At 38.2% G+C, this 18,604-nt stretch overlaps 1 protein-coding gene across 1 annotated transcript; it reads right to left on the bottom strand.

The window, feature by feature from the left end:
- Window positions 1-276: 276 nt before the first annotated feature.
- On the bottom strand, window positions 277-16,975 carry LOC113067875 (envoplakin). Its single transcript, XM_026240369.1, has 22 exons — window positions 16,791-16,975; window positions 13,169-13,268; window positions 12,878-13,032; window positions 12,657-12,780; window positions 11,234-11,353; window positions 10,542-10,583; window positions 10,268-10,429; window positions 9,881-9,988; window positions 8,480-8,575; window positions 8,269-8,379; window positions 8,034-8,180; window positions 7,744-7,898; window positions 7,555-7,652; window positions 6,904-7,076; window positions 6,609-6,787; window positions 6,357-6,495; window positions 5,102-5,295; window positions 4,827-4,977; window positions 4,576-4,659; window positions 4,380-4,484; window positions 4,202-4,294; window positions 277-4,077 (listed from the first exon to the last, which is right to left on the bottom strand). The coding sequence occupies exons 1-22, from the start codon at window positions 16,829-16,831 to the stop codon at window positions 622-624; spliced, it is 6,033 nt and encodes a 2,010-aa protein (XP_026096154.1). The 5' UTR covers window positions 16,832-16,975; the 3' UTR covers window positions 277-621.
- Window positions 16,976-18,604: the final 1,629 nt, after the last annotated feature.

The raw sequence follows: 18,604 nt of genomic DNA, 5'->3' as shown, positions 1-18,604 counted from the left end.
GTGCTGGCTCCGTTGGGAAAATAACTTTAATATTGCAAAAGAACTACACTGTTGTTGACATCCATGTTTAACGTTAGCTACTTCCGCAAACAACGAGTGACGTCGTTCACCGTTGAGTACTCTTCTGCGCATGCGGGTCACTTCTGGGTCATTTCACGTTCACACAGGAGATCACAAAAGGTCGCATTTATTTGGAAATGTGAACGCCTTGCAAAAATGTTCCCTTCACGGACCCCGGCTTGGGAATTCCAGCTGTTAAGCATTTTCATTCAGAGATTGACTTTAGAATTAATTTATTTAAAATAATTTGCTTTGAGATTGATAGAATTGAGATTGACTTTATTTGACTCTAGTAATTCACTTTTCCTTGTTGGAAAATCAGTACATAGTCATTTTGGGTATATATGAAACAGAAACAATTCAGCAGCCCATTCATCAAGATAAACCAGAAAATAATGAGTAACTGAAAGAGCATGTTAAAACAAAGACAGGAAAAGATAAAAAAGTAAAAGTATGAGAGGCTCCAGAGATTATTTTATATACGTTTATGAAAAAAGCCAGAGAATCAAAAGTCCCTTGCTTTGCAGAACTTAAATCTGTTTTCACACTTGTGTGTTGTCTTTATCTTTTGGAGAATTTGTAGCTGGAATAGGATGGAGCGTCAATGGTGTCAGTCGAGGCAGCTGGGAGCAGGAGCAGACCTGTGGTCTGGTCCCTCTTGCATCGAGCCATGGCCTCTTTATACGTGATCTTTTCCTTCTTGATGGGGTCGATCACATTCGTTACGAAGGTTGAATCATCCTGAAGTTGCTTGGCCACAGATTCGTCGATCAGTTTTGTATCGACGGCTTTCTGTATGTTGATGCGACCTGCTCGTTTTGGGTCTACCAGTCCACCAGTCAGAACCTGTGCCTCCATGAACCACACTGCACTGTCGTTGGGGATCCATCCTTTACGGGCTGCTTCTCCCACTGACATTCGCTCTTTGGACACGGGGTCTTCAAAACCAGTAAAGGCCTTCTGTGCAGTGAGGAGTTTTCGAAGCTGGCTCGAATCGATCAATCCACGCTCTGCCGCCTTGTGAATGGAGAGCTTGTCCTTCTTGCTTAGGTCCACAATACCTCCAGTGGCGGCCTGAGCTTCCAGAAGCCTCATCGCTGTGTCTTCATCAATCAGTTTGCGTGTTAGGGCACTTCGTACGGACATGCGGCTCTCTGTGGTGACATCGAAGACACCAGAAATCGGGAAGAGCTCATCTCCACTGGTGTTTACCAGGGAGTTCAAGTTGCTGTTGCTAGAGGATAAGTGGCGTGTCATTGTGGAGGAGTTTGTTGGAGCGAGTGTCTGAACAGTTGTTGTTTGTGTTGTACTTAGAGGAGGGAAGGACAGTGTTTTCTTTTCCCCTGCAACCAGAAGAGCAAACTCTGAAATGGTCATTTTTCCGTCTCTGTAGAGCTGAAGGTCATATTGGGTCAGTCTGCCATTTTTCAGGGCTGTCTCGATGGAGTACTGCTTCCCGCTTTTACGATCCTGCAGAAGCGTGGTCTCACCTTGAGGACCAGCAGTTGTGATTTCCTCCCAGCTACACTCAAGCTCTTGGAGGTGGATGTACTGATTGCGATCAATCAGACCCTCAAGATAGGCATCATAAGGGGACATGTCTTTGCCAGTCTCTGGGTCAAGAATGGTGATTTTGGTGGAGACGTTGGTCTCTCTGGTGTTTGTATCTGCATGTTGCACTGCCTTTGCTTGTTTCTGGAGGTCCATGATAGTAATTTCCCGCTGGTTGATAAGGTCTTTCACTTCCAGGATTTCTCTCTCCAGACGCTGGAGTTCTGACTCCAGCTTGATGGTCTTTTGCCTGTTGACCTGGTTTCTCTCACTCAAGAGTTTGGATTGATGTTGGAAAGTTATGGTGATCTCCTGCTTTTGAGACTCCAGTCTTCTCAACTCCTGCAGAAGTTCGTTTTGCTCTTTCTTGATTCTATCCCTGTAAACAATCATGGTGGTCTCTTCTTGAGAGAAATTTGTTCTGGTTGTCTGAATACGAGTTATTTTGTTGGTGAGTCGCAGAAATTCTTCATCTCTGAGGGCTCTAGCATTCTTCATCTGGGTGAGTTGAGCTCTAAGGTTTTCTCTCTCTGACTCCACCGCTTGGTCCTTCTCAACCCTGATAACCTCCTTGTGGATGACCCTCTCCACAGATTTCTCTTTGGTCAGGGACTCTATCCTGATTTTGAGGTTTCGAATATCTCTCTCCAGGCGGGTAAAGCTGGCACTCTCACTTTCCAGGGTAGCACGAAGGTCAGTGATTCGTTTGTCCACTATAGGGTCTCTCTCAACTTTCAAAACCTCCTCTATAACAATCTTTTCCTCAACAGGCGTTGGACAAGTTTCAAGTTCATAGATTCTAGCCTTGATTTGTCTCAGCTCTGTCTCTACTAGGATCTTCTTTTGCCTATCCACTAGCTCCAGTTTCTTCTCCAGCTCCAGGACTAGAGATCTCATCTGCTGCACGTCCAGTTCAAGCTGCCTACGACCCTTGATGGTCTCTTCCAAAGTCTTGACTAACCTTTCGTGGGCAAGAATCTGACTGGGATCTGTCTGGAGGCGCACAATTTCTTGGACAACAACCCTTTCCTCAGGTTTCTGTCTCTCCAGCACAATATACTTGTTTTGAAGGTCAAACACATTCTCCTCTACTGTTCGACGGCGCTGTACTTCGTCACGTACTTCCTTCCTGAGACGTTCAGCTTCCTTCTCCAGAAGAGGGTCATTTTCATACTTTATCAATTCTTTGGTCACCACTTTAGTCTCCACCTTCGTTCTTTCGGCCTTCCATTCATCCCTGTCCTTTCGTAGACGATTCACCCGATTCATTGTGGAGTCATAGTTGGTTCTCAAAATGGTGAGCTGCTCATTCAACCTCTTAATTTCTTTGACAATTTCAGGACTCCTCTCTTCTTTCACCACTTCTCGAGTCATCTCCTTCAGTTCTACCTTGGGCTTCTCGGCACGCAGAGTCTTTAGATCCACCATGATCACATTGATCTCATTCTCGATGCTAGTACGCAATTTGCTTATTTCAAGAAGCTCGTTTCTCAGCCGTCTCAGTTCCACTTCTGTCTCAGGGTCAATTCTAAAGATCTCATGGATGATCTCATTAAACTCAACCTTTTGTTTGATGGTCTCCACTTGGCTGTAGCGGAGCTGAAGGCTGGATAACTCTTTCATCAAAATACTGTATTCTCGTATGAGCTCTTCCAGGTGTACACGGAGGGTCTTTGACTCCTGTAGGAGATCAGCATCTTGCTCAACCCTTTTCACCTCTTTGATGACAGTTTTTGGTTGTATAGTTGGAATAATCCTCTCTAGATTATTGATCTGACTCCTAATCTGGAATATCTGATCATTCAGGTTCTGGCATCTCATACCCTCATCCGAGATCTCGTTCTTCAAGGTAATCACAGATTTCAGCATTTCAGGGTCTTTTTCCAGCTTCAAAACCTCTTTCAGGACCACTTTCTCTTTAATTACTGGCCTCTTCGTCTCCAAGACAGTAACTTCCGTTCGCATCTGTACCGTTTCACTCTCGTGCAATCGGATTTCCTCCTTTAGTTTGAGTATGAGTTCCCTGATCCTCGCAGCTTCAACATCCAATTTGGGATCACGCTCAATTTCTGTAAGCACTTTTGTTACAAGCTTGGGCTTCACGTCGATAATCTCTCGTTCATGACTGACAATTTTTTTGTTGACGATCTCAATTTCTGTTTGCAATAGGGATCGTTTATTGAACTCTTCGGTTATCCTCCTCTTCAGTGCTTCCAAGTCTGCCTCCAGCTTCGGATCACGGTAGTAATGCACAGTTTCCTTTTCTTCCACTCGTTCCACACCTCTCCGACTCTTCAGGGACATCATCCGTTTCCTGTAGGTGGCTAAATCATTCTCAGCATGACTGCGGCGAGCTATTTCCTCAGCCAGCTCTCGCTTCAGACCGTCAACTTCGTCCATGTCTTTCTGCTGACTTTGCATCTGAACTTGCTGCCTGACCACCACATGGCTCACAATTTCATCATTCTATTCATGGAATACAAATAAAGATTTGTTTAGTTTAAGATTATAAGTTCATGGTAGCTGTACACTCTTCGACAACATTTGGCATTAACTTGTTATTTATTCCAATGATTATGAAAGTCAGTACCTTATTGATGAGGTCCTTGGCTAAGATCACTTGATTCAATAGTTGATTATTCTGTGCTGATACTTCAGAATAGAAGTTCACAGCATCCCTTTCCTAAAAAGTAGCCAATTGTACAGATATTTGGAAATGTACATAAACAAGAAGTCATTATTATGGTCATTATGGCAAAGCAACCTACCTTCTTTTGCACAGCTTCAGCCAGGGTGATGTAATCAGTACTTTTTGTGTTTATTTCTGGTTTTCCCAATGCATTGCGGTATTTGTTTGTATTCAGCTCATACTCCTGAAGACACAGAAGCAAAAGACCATTTGCATTGATGCACTAACAAGTGAAATGTGCAGTAGTATGATGGTGTTCAAGATGGCCGTCGTACATTGAGAACATCCTGCAGTTCATGAGAAATTTTCACCAAACGGTTTACATCATCTTGCTTTCTATTGATGTCTTCAACTGCTCTCTGCAAACCAAAACAAAAATTTACATGCAATATAAATTTGACACATCTGAGATATTTAAATGAGATGCATGTCATTTCCATGAAAATAGTGGCACTAAACAGAATGGCATAAAAAAATAATCCAAATTAACCATTTTAAAACCGTACCAATAAAACTTAATACTGACCGTCTGAGAGTTTTGCTTGGCATAGATTTGTGACGCACTTTCACCAGGCCGAACTTCGTTATTGGGCATATTGATGAGGAAAGCAGTGAGTGACTGGATGGCACTGTTAAATTCCTGATTTTTATTCACAGCCTCTTGCAACAGAGTCGCCCTGTGAAGTAAAAAGTTTAAAACAGAGTTTAAAGGTGTGTAGCATCATAAAAAAGTAGATTTGCCTCATTAAAAAAAAAAATATGTCAACATAAATGATAAAAGGCCTCTTTATAACACTTCACCTTTGCTGTAGCTGGCTGTTGATGTTGGAGTAGCGATTCCTCAAGCGCCTGACCTCGGCCTCTTGATGGCGGATATCAGGGCAATACTCCTGGAAGCCCTTCTGCAGGGAGCTACACGCCTGCTCTGTTACTTCCAGCTCACGGTTCAACTGCTGGATGTCATTTTTCTTGGATGCAACCTCTTTGCTCATGATCTAAAGAGAAAACAATTGCAGACATACAGAAACATCTTACATTGTTTGAATGGGAAGTTGTACCATATCAAAACCATTACTGCTTTTATTTCAACATTAAGGGCCTGTTTACACTAGTGCATTTTTTTCCCCTAAAACTGCATTTTAAAATGAAAACGATCCACTTGCGGTTTCACTGCATTTCAGACACTATCTTTTTCCACGCTGAAAACTGAAAACGCATGTCACATGATCATTCATGCCTGTACAACAATGAGCATGATGTTATTGTTTACACGGTCGTCAAGGATACAGGGAGCGAATGTGGGCAGCCATGCCATTGTTTTCAAAAGTCTTCGTTTTGGTCCATTTGAACTGAAATGCAGCTGGAGTTTACATACTAAAATGGAGTCAGCTGCGTTTTTGAAAGTCTCGGTTTTCAAGGGACAAAAATGTCAGAGTAGAGTGAACAAGAGGCGTAAACCTTGCAAAAGTTATGTGTTTTAAAATGAAAACGACCCAGTGTAAACGTAGCCTAAATCTAAGATATTTAGTTAATGGCTGGTAAATTGGTGCTCTCTTTCATAAGGCTACGGTTCACTACTCTTATGCTCACCAAGGCTGCAATTATTTGTCCAAAACACAGTAAAAACTGTATTATTGTGAAATATTATTACATATCAAGTGTCACATGATCCTACAGAAATCATTCTAATATGCTGATATGATATGAATATGTAAATTTGAAAAATTTTTCATTATTATCAATGTTGAAAACAGTTGTGCTGCTTCATACTTTTCTAGAAACTAATATGTTTTATTTTTAGGATTTTTAATCAACGCAATGCATCCTTTTTAAAACAAATATAAATAAATAAATAATTTATTTGATTTTTAAAAATTGTGTGATCCCACAAAGACTACTTTTCAGTTACTTTATTTAAAAATAATAATAATAATTATTATTATTGTATATTTAAGATCATAAATGATGTCAGAATCTCTGTTTTTGGCTGAAATATCCCTATAATATTATAGATAAAGCCTCATATCAGCATGGTGTGTGTGTGATAAGTGTCTACCTGCAGCTGTTTGGAGTGGATGCGGATGGCGTTGGGCTCATCTAAGATGCCGGTGTCTGCAGCCAACTGATCCTCGAACACCGTCAGCATGTCGTCCACCTTCTTGATCTGTTTCTCCAGGAACATGGAAGATGCGGCCCTGAGGAAACAATCCCATGCTTGAACCATAGTATCACCCCCAAAATCCATAGTAAAACCACAGTACTTTATGAAGCCTTGCTTGTATGATTTACCACAGGCATGCGTTCTTACTTCTTGTTGTAGAGATCAGAGAGGGCGGTGATGTCGTCTATCTTGTTGCTGACTTTGCTTAGTTTAAGTGGCAGCGAGGACGTGGTGGGCCCCAGGGGTTTCTGGGAGATCAGTGGCTCCATTTCCCTTTGAGCCGATGCTTTCTCAGCCTCCAGTTTCTTCAGAATCATGACAAAACTCTGGAGAGATCAAACCAAAGTGAAAGTCACTCAATGTTTCCTAATGTGTCTTCTTTGACCAGCTAAATAATCAGATTTAGACTCAAAAATCTTTTGGTTTTGTTTCCCACTCTTACATCCTGGTCTTTGATTCTGGCGGTCAGATCTCCGATGGGTGCGGCACGGTCTAACTGAGACCTCATTCGGTTCTGGATGTCCTTCTCTAACTTCAGCAGGTCTGAATAGATCTGTTCCAGTCGGCTGTCAATGAGGCCGGCCTTCGCGCTGTCGGGAACCGTGGCCACAGCGACTGCCGGGAGGAATAACATCATTTACGACTCAAATTTAATATGACGCCTCAACCCCAGGCCATCCAAGATGTAGATCAGTTTGTTTCTTCATCAGATTTGGAGAAATGCAGCAGTGAATGCCGCCGTCTGACGGTGATGCAATGCTACATTTCTCTAAATTTGATGAAGAAACAAAATCATCCTGGAGCATATTTTCAGTAAAGGTTCTTTTTTGAGTGAACTATTCTTTTAACTAAAATTAAGATCATAAAAAAAAAATTGTTTATATGAAATAAAATAAACTGAAATAAACAATGAAACGTGAAATGCTGCCTTAGATTGTTTTTATATTTTCAGTTGAAGTACTAAAACAACTAAAACTAAACATACTTTTTTATAAGTCTATAACTATGCAGTCACATAAAAAAAAAAAGACACAACTAAAATAATAAAACGTTAATTGATATGAATATAAAAAAAACGAATAGTATATTATACCCTGTTTTACGAACTGCACTGTTTCCAGGGTCGGTGTCTTGGCCTGGGTCTGTAGAGCGGACCTCGTCTTCTTCAGATCGGAGAAATCCCTGCTCAGACTGGAAACAAGAGAGAAACACAGGACTGTTAAAACAGGAAGCGGCTGGGAGAACTACACCTGCACTTCCTGCGTCTCGGGAGCTTCCTCACCTGTCCACCTTGTTGATGGCGGCTGAATCGGGCGGAGGGATGAGGAAGCAGACTCCTGGGATGAGCTTGGTCTCTCCTGTGCTGGACTTCACCTCCCAGATCTCCTGTCTGGGATCAGAGACCAGCGTGACCCTGTCGCCTCTTTTCACAGAGTCCTGCAGCACAGAAACCTTTAGCATCTTACTTTCCAAATCTTTTGCAACATCCTAAATGTCTTTACCATCACTTGTGATCAATGTAAAGCATACTTGCTGAATACAAGTATTAATTTCAGGCAGAGCGGACGTTACCTTGTCCGTGCTCCAGTCACACAGGGCGATGGCGCTGATGTGTTTGTCTGTGGTGCTGCGGCGCAGGGGTAGAGGGGCGATGTTGGTGCAAAGCTCTCTCAGATCCGCCAGACGCTGCTCGTTCCTCATGACGGACCTCTCCTCAGCCTGCACACAAACACACACTTGTTAACCATACGGGATTACTAATATATCACAGTGTGTGTGTGTGTGTGTGTGTGTGTGTGTGTCTGACCTCCAGCGTCAGCAGGATCTCAGAGTTGCTCATGTTGTTCAGCGCTGACGGTTCGGTCGTGGATTTGATTCTCTTCAGCGACTCAGTGAACGTCTCCAAATCCAGCTGATACTGAGATCAAAACACACATGCAGTCGTTTGAGTAAATGCTCATCTGAATCTCCTGCTTCTTATGTCATGTGTGTGTGTGTGTGTGTGTGTGTTTGCGTACTTTCTTGTATTCCTCCACGTTGTCCAGGTGTGTGTCCTGACACAGACACAGATTGAGGAATTGCTGCCACTCTCTCGACACGTCTGTGCAGTACGACTGAAACACACGGGAAATCACCTTCATTCAGCCAATCAGTAAATCATCGAACAGACGAATGAACTAATTCATGAACAAGAAATCAAATACACCAGGAACAAATGTGTTGAGAAACGGTGACGCGAATGAAAGATTAAATAAGTAAACAAATGAACATAAATGACCAAACAAGTTAATAATAAAAATTAATAGTGATGGAATAATTGAATTAACTGAAAAGCAAATTAATTAAATTGTTAAAAAAATAAACAAACTGAAATAAATGATTGTTTGAGGTAATAAGTGAACAAACAAATACTCAAAGAAACCAAAACGGTCAAAGAAAATTAAAACAAATGACCATTATTAAATAAATGATACGAGGAATGAACAAAACATTATCAAATCAGAAATTTATCAATAAATATGTTAGTGACTGAATGAATAAACTGTCAAACAAATGAAATAAATAAATTGATGAATGCACAAATAAATGATCAAACACAAATGAATAATGAATCAGTGTGTTCTTCGTTGAATGAACAAATGAATTAACAAACTAAATGAACAGAACAAATTTATACTAAATAAATGTGTGAATAAATGAACAAACTAATGAATTGAGAAACAAATTACTGTATAATGCGTTAATATGTTAGTGAGGCATATAATAAATTAACTGACAGATGCATGAACGTATGATTAAATAAATATATGTGTGAATCAATTTAGTAAAAATACGCTGTTTAATGAATGAACAAACAAATGAACAATTAATTAACGGTTAGTGAGAGAATTAATGAATGAATGAACTGTAAAAAAAATAAACGAATACATAATACCAAAATAGGTAACACTTTAGAATAAGGTTCCATTAGTTAATGTTAGTTAATGTATTAATTAACATGAACAAACAATGAATAATACATTTATTACTGTATTTATTCATCTTCGTTAATGTTAGTTAATGAAAATACAGTTATTCATTGTTAGTTCATGGTAATTCACAGTGCATTAACTAATGTTAACAAGCACAACTTTTGATTGAAATAATGCATTAGTAAATGTTGAAATTAACATGAACTAAGACATAAATGCTGTAGAAGGATTGTTCTTGCTTAGTTCATGTTAACGAACGTAGTTAACTAACATTAACTAATGGAACCTTATTCTAAAGTGTTACCCTAAAATATTCAATGAATAGATGAACTTAGGCGAGCTAGTGAAAGAATGAATAAATAAACAACTAATCATAAATGATAAACAAACAAAAAAAAACAGAATAAATGAAGAAAGCACTAAACCACTGACTGACTGAATGAATACCTTAACAATGTCCGAGCCGGGGTGTTTGTTTTTGATGAGCACACTGGCGTCCTCCTGTATCTGGCTCACCTCCTTCTCGTGTGACAGCAGACCGTTGTTCTTAAACCTCTGAAACACATGCAGAAACATCATTCATATAAAAGGCATAGGTAAAAAATATCAAGAGAAATATTCGTTATCAAATAGCTGACGGTAGCCATTGACTTCCACAGTATAGATAAAGAAGATCCTGTAAGAGTCAATGGAGACCAGAAAGTGTTTGGTTGCCAACATTCTTCGAAGTATCTTCTCTTTATATTCAGCAGGAAAATAAAACTAACCCCTAACAGGTTTGAAACAACTTGTGAGTGAGCAAATAATGTTTGATGAGTTTGTAGTGCTGCTCACCTCGAAGTCCATGCGCACCCCTGCGCTGTCCATCATGCGCTCGCTCCAGTCTCGGCTGATGATCTTGTGCTGCTGTTCACTCAGATACAGCAGCTCTTTACTGACGCTGTGCATGAACTCATAGAGAGACGCCAGGTGCTGCCGGCGCCGCTCACTCGCCTCCTGCACACACACACACACACACACACACTCACTACACAGATCTGCACTTCACCACAGCAGTAATGCACACCTCTGTCACTGGGAAACATGACCAGATTTCAGAAAGTCTTACCAGGAGATCTGCATACTGCTTCTGAAGAGCGGAGGAGTTATCCTGTTAGAGAAGAACAGTGTCCAGTGGATGTTAGACAATAATATTACAACTGTAATACAATACTGTAATATAACCTTAGCAATGTTGTTAAGTTAAAGCATAAAAAGTTGCATAAAACTGTACTTGATAAAAAAAAATAAACAAGTAGGCAATAATGCAATTAATATTAGTTCAAATAAACAAATAATAAACCACACTTCTACAGCACTTAATCATTAAATCATTTACTAATTAATGACTTTAATTAAATTTATTTTTATTTGTTAAATTAAGTTAATTCACTGTGAACTAACATGAACAAACAATTCAGAGTTGTATTTTTATTTATTAACATTATCCGAGTCTAATAAATGCTTTTAAAATATATATTTCTCAGTGTTCGTGCTGAATTAACTAATGTTAACAAATGAAACATTATTATTAAGTGTGAAATATATTTAAAAAAATGTACAAACAAAAATGATCCTATTTTATTCTAAAATGATTCTACAAGAACTCAAGTGAAAGGGGGAAACATTATTAAAATGAATTAAATGAGTGTTATGCTAAAGGCACTTGGTTCCCATCCTCTGGAATCTGATTTACACAGTGCTAGTAAAAGTGCATGTGTGTGTTTGTTTACTGTGTGTGTGTGTGTGTGTGAGACTGACGCTGCTGCTCTCCAGGGCCGAGCGATACGCCTCCATCTGTTTATGCAGGATGTTATGTGCTGCGATCTGTTTCTCCACATCAGACAGAGTTGGACCGTAAACATCTCCCTGAATCAGCTTCTGAAACACACACACACACACACACACATGTATAAAGCTCCTTCAGACGCTCTTGGCTTCTCTGATGTCTCTTGAGCTGTTTGGAGATGAATAGAGCTCTTGGTGTTTCATGAAGTCTTCCTCAGATCTGTGTTTCTGGGTGTTTGGTGCTTGAAAGCGGTTTTCTGTCTTTGAGAAGCCATCAACCCTCAAACATGAGGCAGCTATATTATCTTCTGTATAAAGACCCAATTTTAGGTTTGAAAAAAAAATATATATATTATAAATACGCTTAAAAAATATTTGGGAAATATTTAGTTATTATTTAGTTACTACTATATATATATATATATATATATATATATATATATATATATTAGTTATTATATTACTTTATTTATTTTATTTACTTTTTTCTATTATAGAACTTTATCATTCATTTATTTATTTACTATTTTCTTTCTTCATTGTTTTTTAATGTAACATTCATTTAAGTATTTAATCTAATTTGTATTTATTTACTTATTTATTTTAATCCATTTATCTTTTTGTTGTTGTTGGTTTTTGTCAATCTAATGTGTATATACTTATTTATCTGTAATTAAATGTTTACAAAATTATTTAGAAAATATACAGATTCTGTTATAATATATAGTAATATATATTAAACTATATTTTTATACATAGTCTCTGTTGAATATATAGTTTCTTCTATGTAAGCATTGTATTCTTATAGTACTATATGTATTTATTATATTTATTTAATGTATTTAGTTTTAATATTTATGTTAGTATTTCGTTTAATACATTTTTACATTCTTTTTTAATTATTTAATAAGTATTTGAAAAACATAATTTAACATTTTTTCTTTTATAGTACTATATCTATGTTGATTTCATGTATTATCATTTTTGCATTTATTTAGTTTTTTGTGTTTATTTTAAGCAATTTTTAATTGAATACAATTTCTTCCTTTGTTTTTTGTTTTAATCTAATGTCTAGCTATTACTTATTTATTTGAATACAATTTTTGTTTATGTATATAAATCTTTTTGTTTTTTATCATTTATATATGTTTGCTTTTTTTTTTTTACTTTTTTTTTTTACATTTCTCTAAATATTTTTGTTTCTATGCACATTCTAGCTCTCCCTTCTGCACCTTTAGTTTGTCTCGACCTCAGTTTGAATCCTGCTTTAAAGCACCAGATCCCAGATCTTCTTGAGGAAAGGTTCTCTGGACAAGCCTCGTCTGAAGCTCGTTTAACTGCTCTTTTCCTCTCACTTCTCTCTGCTGCTCATATTGATGTTGTGCTGATGTGTCACCTGTTTGTCGGACAGCAGTTTGCTCCAGTCGACTCCGGGAGGCAGGTAGATCTCGTGCAGCTGGCCGTACAGATCTCTGTAGGTGCTGCAGTATTTGGACCAGCGCTCGTGCAGGTTACTCACACTACACACACACACACACACACACACACATCAGAGGAAAGCGTTAGTGCTGAGCGCTCGCTCGAGTGTACGGTGTGTGTTTGTGTTTGTGGACTCACTCTCGCTCGATCTCGCTGGCCTGTGGGTGCTGCAGTTTTTTGGCTTTGCTGACGTCCATGAAGAGGTCCTTCAGTAAGACCTCGGCCTGAGACAGGTTCTCTGCGGCCGGACCCTGCTGTTTGAGAGGAGAACCTGCACGCTTGTTCTCCAGATCCTGATCACACAGACAAAACAGCTGGATTAACAATGTAGCATGTCTGCTAATGAGCTAGCTTTGATTTGAGAGACAACATATATGAAATATCATTGATGTGTGTGTGTGTGTGTGTGTGTGTGTGTGTGTGTCTCGCCTCCAGCAGCAGTTTATCGGCCAGCAGGACGTTCTTCTCCACCTGGTCTGCGTTCTTCTGCAGGCGTGTGTTCACAGCCAGCATGTCATTGGCCTGCGACCTGAACGGATGGAAACATGAGAGAGACGTTCAGCATCACTCCAGCACCATAAACATCCGCTCACGCTTCACCTGCTGCAGAAACACACACGTCTCAAGCTCAAGTATGTGTTTAACAGAGTGAGAGTCACTGTCGCTCAGTCACTGCTGGTTTGTCAAGCTCAACAAAAGAAATGACATTTCATCAGAATTCAGTTTCTACTTTCTCCAACGCCGAAATTAATCTACATATGTCAATCAGGATTCAAGGCAAGCTCATCTGTGTTTATTGTGCTGACATTCCTGCAGTCGTTTACACAACCGCATCACACCCTCCTGAGAGAGAGACACTGAGAGAGAGAGAGAGAGAGAGAGAGAGAGAGTGATTGACAGGTGTGTGGGCGTGTCTGTGGAATGTTGAGGTGGAACTCTGGGAATTCCTGCTCTGCTCTTGAGGAATCTCTGCTGCTGCTGCTGTATAAAGTCACACCCTGGCTCTGTCTTTACTCAACCCAGCGTGCGGCCGCCATTACAAGCCAAAGAGCCATTCATGCCACACATTTCTGGGGAGGGATCTGGGCGGATTGTGTGAGTCTTTCTGCTCACCTCTGTGGCATTTCACAACACTGTGCCGTTATTATTCCACTGCACAGATATAATAAGAGACCTCATGAAGTATTTGCACTAAATCTTCATTTGTCAAAATTCATGCAATGGTCATATTCACAATTTTGGAAGATCAATCAATCAATAAATCGATCAAGGTGGTCAAAAAACTGACAATTTGTAAATATTATAAAGGTTAATTGAGAGACAGCATGCATGAAATACTTGTATTCTCATTTGTAAAGAACCTTGTAATGGCAATATTCACAATTTAAATAAATGAATGAATGAATGAAAAGGTAATTAAACATTTTGAAAAATATTATATAATACATACAATAACATTTAAAAAAAAATAGAAAATATAGCAACAAATTAATTCAAAAATAGGGGAAAAAATATAATGCATGTTATTAAGATACATATTAAGAAACTGCATGATATATGTCAACTTTTACAAATTAATTTGACAAAATTCATACTATGATTAAAAAATTAAATTAAATTAAAATTTTAATTTTAATTTTAATACTATGATTAAGCTCACCAGCTAAAAAAATGAATGAATGAATGTTGATAAAGTTGATAAATCTATGATATATTATAGAGACTATAATTTTAAAAATTAATTGTCAAAATGCATACAATAATCATTTACCATACACAAAAAAATAAAAATTTAATAAAATAAAGTGAACAATGGTGAAAACAGATTTAGAGTGTTTTAATAATCAGAGGAAGGTGAAACTATAGTGAGCGACCGCTGAAACATGCCACAAACTCCTGAACAGCCGTCATCTCGAAGGGAACAAATGTTTACGAGTCGAACTCAAACACAGGGAGATTTTGCTCATTCAAATCCAACAATTAACCATTCATAAATTACACCAATCAGTGACACATCAGCATGAGGAACGAATTACTCACGCTGATTAGCACACAATTAGAGTCTGGGTTAAACACACACCTCCCGATACACACACTCACACACACAGAGGAGAACCGGTGCTTTAAACAACACACCCATCTTTACATGGGCTGATCCTGAACACAAGAGCGGCTCACAAACAGCCTCAGCGGGAAACACACACAAACACGATCAGCTGGATCTACACCGGCGTCAGATAATAGACATGACTCACTTAACACACACTGAACAACAGCTTTCTGTTCTCCCTGCTCTAGGAAGATATGGAGCGGCACGAAGGGCAATAACATAAAAACATACCAAATTTTTTTTTATATAATATAAATAAAATAAAAACGAAATATTAAATGATTAAATACTAAATTTAATTAATATTAAATAACATTTAAAAAGTAGCAATATAAAATATAATAAATATAAGATAAATAAAATAAAATGTGAAATATAACTGAAAATGAAATATAAAATAAACAGAATTAAATATATAGTCTTAATAAATTCATACATTTTAATAATTTAATAGTAATATCATAAGAAAAAAAATATATAAAATAAAATGTAAAATATAACTTATAAAGAAAAAAATTACATAAACTACAATAAAATTAAATACAAAAAGCTCTGGCAAATTGATCTATAAATGAAACCATTAATAAAATGAAATAAAATGTGCTTCCTTGAGTTACACAGAATTATTCATTTTTTCTCAGTATCGCTGAGTATGTGTTTTATTCAGCAGGTTGAAATGTATGTGATGGCATGTTAAATATATATGAATAAAAAATGATGTTCCACCATTTTTAAATCAGCTAATGCATAATTAATAGTGTCATAAAAGCTGCATGCATGTGTAATGGTTACACAAGAGGCGTGTGCTGTCTGAGAGAGAGATCCCACATCCTCTCCTGTCTCTCCTGGAGGTTTGTATATCACACATCAACTCGCTGTAGTTTAGAGATGTCCCACCCCACAAACCGTCAGAACTAGTTCCCCTCACTAGCTGTCAGCTGCATGTCAGGATCCTGCGACCTGATTGGCCGACGCTGTCATCCACAGTGAGGCTTTCAGTGACACCTTATAATCACGGCCATAGGCACTAGTTGAGAAATACACTTTTAACAGAATATTTTACACTTTATAATATAAGTTAATACATAAAGTATAATAAAAATTAAATTAATGCTTATTCAATTTATTCAGATTAATCTTTCAGTCCAAAGAGGTCCCAATAGTTCCATAGCAAGACATTTGCAACAGCATTCATTAATCTTTTTTAATGTAAGTTAATATAATATATGTGTAAAATGTGTCTTTTTTTTCCTTCTAGAAGAATCTTTCTGTCCAGTACGTTTACACTAGCATCCCATTAGTTGAGCAACACATTTGTAAACGTATTTCTCAAACACAATTGTTCATTGTTAGCTCATGTCAGCTCAGGTACATTAAATAAAACTAACAGAAACTTTTGATGCATCAGTAAATATTGAAATGACCATTAACTGAGATTATTACATGCTTTCTTTCATTGTCAGGTCATGTTAACTAATACAGTGTTCACAAAGGCAGTCTTATTGTCAAGCACGACTGGTTTTTCTTGTCACATAATAAATTAATTTCAATATTTCAGCTCCATGTGATGCATTTTTTGTTGATTAGTCACATAATGAGCAAAGACAAGGATCAGCCCGTTATGCATTATTTTGCAATAACGCCAGTTTTACGGTACATTATCCCTAATAAAACCTCCAGCTAACTCAATGACCCGTGTGTGTGTGTGTGTGTGTGTGAGAGAGAGATACGGCCCTGCCCTGTTATAAAGATAAATCACACACTCCAGTCAGCTCGCAGCTATAACACATAAACAGCAGTCTGTTTCTACTTTAAAACACCTTTAGACAGATCTGCCATTCATTCAGGTGTGTGTCTGTGATCTAATGACCCATAATTCTCTCGCTACAGGTGTAAACATCATACGAGAGCCAACAGAAACAAGAAGTGATAGAAACTCACTGCCCGGCCTTGACAGGACTGTATTCCTTCTTCTTAAACATGCCGTGTGCTGCGTCTGCGATCCGTCTCTGCGTCTCTGTGCTGTCCAGGTCCCGTCTGTCTTGTGCTATGCTTGTCTGTCACCTGCTGTGGCTCCGCCCACTGAAACAGGTGTGTCTCATTCAGGCGGTTCAGACTGGACGTACCTGTTCCTGTCCAACTCTTCCTCTTCTGCACTCTGACCGTCCCCTGAAAAACCTGCTCGACTGACGATCCCCAGAAACAGCGATCATGTGTCACAGAGCAGATGGAAATGCTGATTTTAATGCATAGACAACTTACACACACATATATATATATATACACATTACTGTTCAAAAGTTGTTGGATGCATTTATTTGATCAAAAGTGACAGTAAAGAAATTTATAGTCTTACAAAAGATGACTATTTTTGTTTTTGGACTTTACCTTTTCATCAAAGACATGTTTCTTGAGCAGCAAATCATCATATGTGCATGATTTCTGAAGGATCATGTGACACTGAAGACTGGAGGAATGATGCTGTTAAAACATCTCACAATTTTTACTGTTTTTAAACCCAAAAAAATGCAGCCTTGGCGAATAGAAGAGACTTATTTAAAAATATATATACATATTATTCCAAACATTTCAGCACAAGTTAATGCATTAATGCGCTTTGGATAAATGCGTCTGCCATTGCATGAAGGTAAATATACGGCAATGAGAATTATTGGGTCTGAAATGCTAAAAATCAATAGATGAAATTAGATTTAACGTTATTGTCATTGCACATGTGGGTACAAGGCGATGAAATGCAGTAAAGAAATATTCATCTGCTCTTACAAATGGTTAACAGGTGTGTAAATGCATGAGTGTTTGGTGTGTGGTGGAGCAGGAATGCTGTCGATCCAGTCAGATGAACATTAGAAACTCTCTCTGTCGCTGCTCATTTATCAGCATAACTCAAAAGACGAGGCATTAAGCCACTCACACACGACACACTGTCAGTCTGTTATTAAGCCCATCGAGTCACAGAAGGGTAATTCAATGCACAGTCACCTGTGACAGAAGAAACTCTGTGTACTAGCGTCCCACAGACAGATGAAACACCTGAGGGACACATTAAAGCTAAACCTGCTCCGACACGCATGCGGCGGCGTGTTAGCGTGCCGTTCTCAGCATTAGCGCTGATCTCTAGAGTGTGTTTAGCCTGCAGGGCATCTCAAATAATGTTTAGAGCCAAATTAAATATTTTGTCTGCATATATGTTTTTTTTGTTTGTTTGTTTAAAAAGTTGTTTTTAAGTACAAATATCTAAAGATTCTTATGCCAAAATGCATTTATTTCATTAAGAAAACTGACTAATTTGCCAATCAAGAGCGAGGTTTAAAAAAACGTTTTTTCTTTTAACTGAAGGATTAGTTAACCCAATTTGCAGTAAATATACTCGCCCTCAGACCATCTGAGATGTAGATGATTTTTTTTCTTCATCAGATTTTGAGAAATGTACTGCAGCATTACATCTCTTGCTCACCAATGGATGCTCTGCAGTGAATGGGTGCCGTCAGAATGAGAGTCCAAACATCTGATAAAGACATCACAATAATCCACAAGTAATCCACACCACTTCAGTCCATCAGTTAATGTCTAGTGAAGTGAAAAGTTGCAAGTTTTTAGTCAATACTTCAATCTTTTGCTAAAATATGATTCCATTATCTGTACTATTGCTTTCTCCAGTGAAAAAGTCGATTGGTCTGAATCAGGAGAGAATTCTGCACAGATCAAACACCGTTTACCAGCCAAAACACATCTAA

The sequence above is a fragment of the Carassius auratus genome, linkage group LG28B, assembly GCF_003368295.1.
Source record: "Carassius auratus strain Wakin linkage group LG28B, ASM336829v1, whole genome shotgun sequence".
In the NCBI taxonomy this organism is placed as follows: Eukaryota; Metazoa; Chordata; class Actinopteri; order Cypriniformes; family Cyprinidae; genus Carassius; species Carassius auratus.
This window is presented reverse-complemented; position numbering and strand designations above follow the sequence as displayed.